The 2,500-nt window shown below is 41.4% G+C and overlaps 1 protein-coding gene across 1 annotated transcript in view; it reads right to left on the minus strand.

The window, feature by feature from the left end:
• The window catches only part of ptprb (protein tyrosine phosphatase receptor type b), a 50,937-nt gene that overhangs the window by 40,916 nt on the left and 7,521 nt on the right, over window positions 1–2,500 (minus strand). The window contains exons 7-10 of the mRNA XM_080051294.1: window positions 2,172–2,288; window positions 1,781–1,927; window positions 1,430–1,547; window positions 809–954 (exon numbers count right to left, since the gene is read on the minus strand). Coding sequence (XP_079907420.1) covers window positions 809–954; window positions 1,430–1,547; window positions 1,781–1,927; window positions 2,172–2,288 — 528 coding nt within the window. The remainder of the gene's footprint in view (window positions 1–808; window positions 955–1,429; window positions 1,548–1,780; window positions 1,928–2,171; window positions 2,289–2,500) is intronic.

A 2,500-nucleotide genomic window follows, 5' to 3' on the forward strand; every position in this document is an offset into this window, starting at 1 on the left:
CGGCACATTTCTCTGTGTTATAACAACAATAACAGAAAAAAAATATATAAACAAATGTTTTGTGTTAATATTTCTGTTAACGCCACAATAGATTACGTAAAGTCAATTGTGAAGTTTGTTTGTGTGTTGCAAGTGTCTTACAGAGGAGGGTGCAAGTCATTTTTGTGTAAGTTCAAAGTCCTAAATAGTCAAATTTTAGAGGAGAAATACTGCAGTCTACACTTTTTATAATGATTTATCAACATTTAGAGGTGCTACGAGCAACTTTTAAACATTTCTGAAACAGTCTCATTTTTCCCCCTGACGATCATAAATTACATGTGTGCTAGAATGAATACAAACTGAAAGTTCCTCAGACGCCTTTAATTTTTTATTGAAAAAAATCTATAAATTCATTTAAACCTGCAGTGTGTAGAATTTTGGGGTTTTATGTCCTAGCAGATTTTGTAGAAAGTAATTATAATATCCATAAGTACATTTAATTTAGCGCATAATAGCTGAAAAAAAAGTTTTGAATTATTTATTTTTCCCTTAGAAAGAGTCTCATATATGTCCATATTTCTGCATATCTTGGACCAAGGCCTAGTGCCGCCATCTTGAAAGTGTCATAGTTGGAATGTCATCAGGTGCATTGTTTAAAATTTAGAATTGTTCTTGTCCTTGAAGGCCACTGTAGCTTCTGTTATTATTCTAAAGGGGTGGGGTTACCCAGGGAGCGTTGCATTCTAGAACTTTGTAGAACTTTCTTGATGATGTCATACTGCACCTTTAAAGATGATATTTTAATCATTTTAAAGTTGGAACTCACTTGTGCGTCCGTCGATGTCGGTGGTCTTAGACAGCATTCCCCCGCTGACAGTAGCAGCCTGCAGCCTGTAGGGGGCGCCGGCCGTCAGACCAGACAACACCAACGAAGAAGAAGCAACGGGGACAGAGTGGTTCTGGACCACAACACTGGGGAGGAACAAGATTACATTAAATTAAAGTCGCTATGCGGAACTTTTAAATATTTCTGAAACAGTTGAATTTTTCCTCTGATGATCATAAATTACATGTAACAGCAAACGAGACCATCAGTGTGTTAGAATGCTATTTTATATAGTTTTTCTTAATGCCCTTTGTCATGGGTATACGCTCACCCAGGAACAACAGCTGGCGTAGTAAAAACACTACCGCTTTTAGTCCAAAGGGGGCGCTAGAATTAACACAAACTGAAAGCTGGTAACTGACCCGTCCTGCAGTAGAGTCAGAGTGTATGTGTCACAGGAACACACACACAGACAAACACAGACACAGACACACACACACAGACAAACACAGACACAGACACAGACACACACACACACACACAAACACACACACACACACACACACAGACACAGACACACACACACACACACACACACACACACACAATATATAAACTGACCCATCCTGCAGTAGAGTCAGTGTGTATGTGTCCACGTCTCCTGTTGGTTTCTCCCATGAAGCCTGAAGGCTGCTGACGCCAGAGCTCCTCACAGTGATGCCACGCACCGCCATGGGGACTGTAACACACACACACACACACACACACACACACTGCAGTTACTACACATGTGAGGACACTTCGACATGTGGCGGGTAGGCGGGGGATCGAACCTCCGATAAACAAACAGTAACACACACACACACACACACACACACACACACACACACACACACACACACACACACACACACACACACACACACACACACACACACACACACACACACACACACACACACACACACACACCTGTCCTAGCCTCCACTGACACTGAGGTGTTCAGTTTCCCGCTCCTGGTCGTCACGGTGACGGTGTAGCCCCGCCCAGGTGTGAGCACGTTAAAGGTGCACTCCCTCATGTTAGGCTCCACCTCCCTGGTATCCACGGTGACGTTACCTAGCAAATACAGGACGTAAACGGTTATTATGATAACGATTGAAATAAAAAAGATTATTGAAAAAAATAAAATTATAAAAAACAAACAAAAAAACGCAATTGTATTAATAAAATAAAATAAAAAAAAATAAAAAAAAATAAAAAAAAAATAAATAAAATAAAATAAAATAAAATGTTTTATAATGATTAAATCAGCGATCATGTGACTTGGTCTATGAGTTGTTATTGTTTGTTTGTTGGTTACCATGGTGCAGAGACAGGAAGTATCCGTCACGAGACCCAGAGGGGGCGTGGCTCCACATGGCGCTCACAGACGTCTCGTCTGAGTGACGGATGTGGAGGTCGACCACCGCCGCAGGAGCTGAAGGGAACGGATAAGGGTTAGTGTGTGTGTGTGTGTGTGTGTGTGTGTGTCTGTCTGTCTGTCTGTCTGTCTGTCTGTCTATCTATCGATCCATCCATCCATCCATCCATCCATCCATCCATCCATCCATCCATCCATCCATCCATCCATCCATCCATCCATCCATCCATCTATCTATCTATCTATCTATCTATCTATCTATCTATCTA

Source organism: Ammodytes marinus, assembly GCF_949987685.1.
Source record: "Ammodytes marinus genome assembly, chromosome: 22".
In the NCBI taxonomy this organism is placed as follows: Eukaryota; Metazoa; Chordata; class Actinopteri; order Uranoscopiformes; family Ammodytidae; genus Ammodytes; species Ammodytes marinus.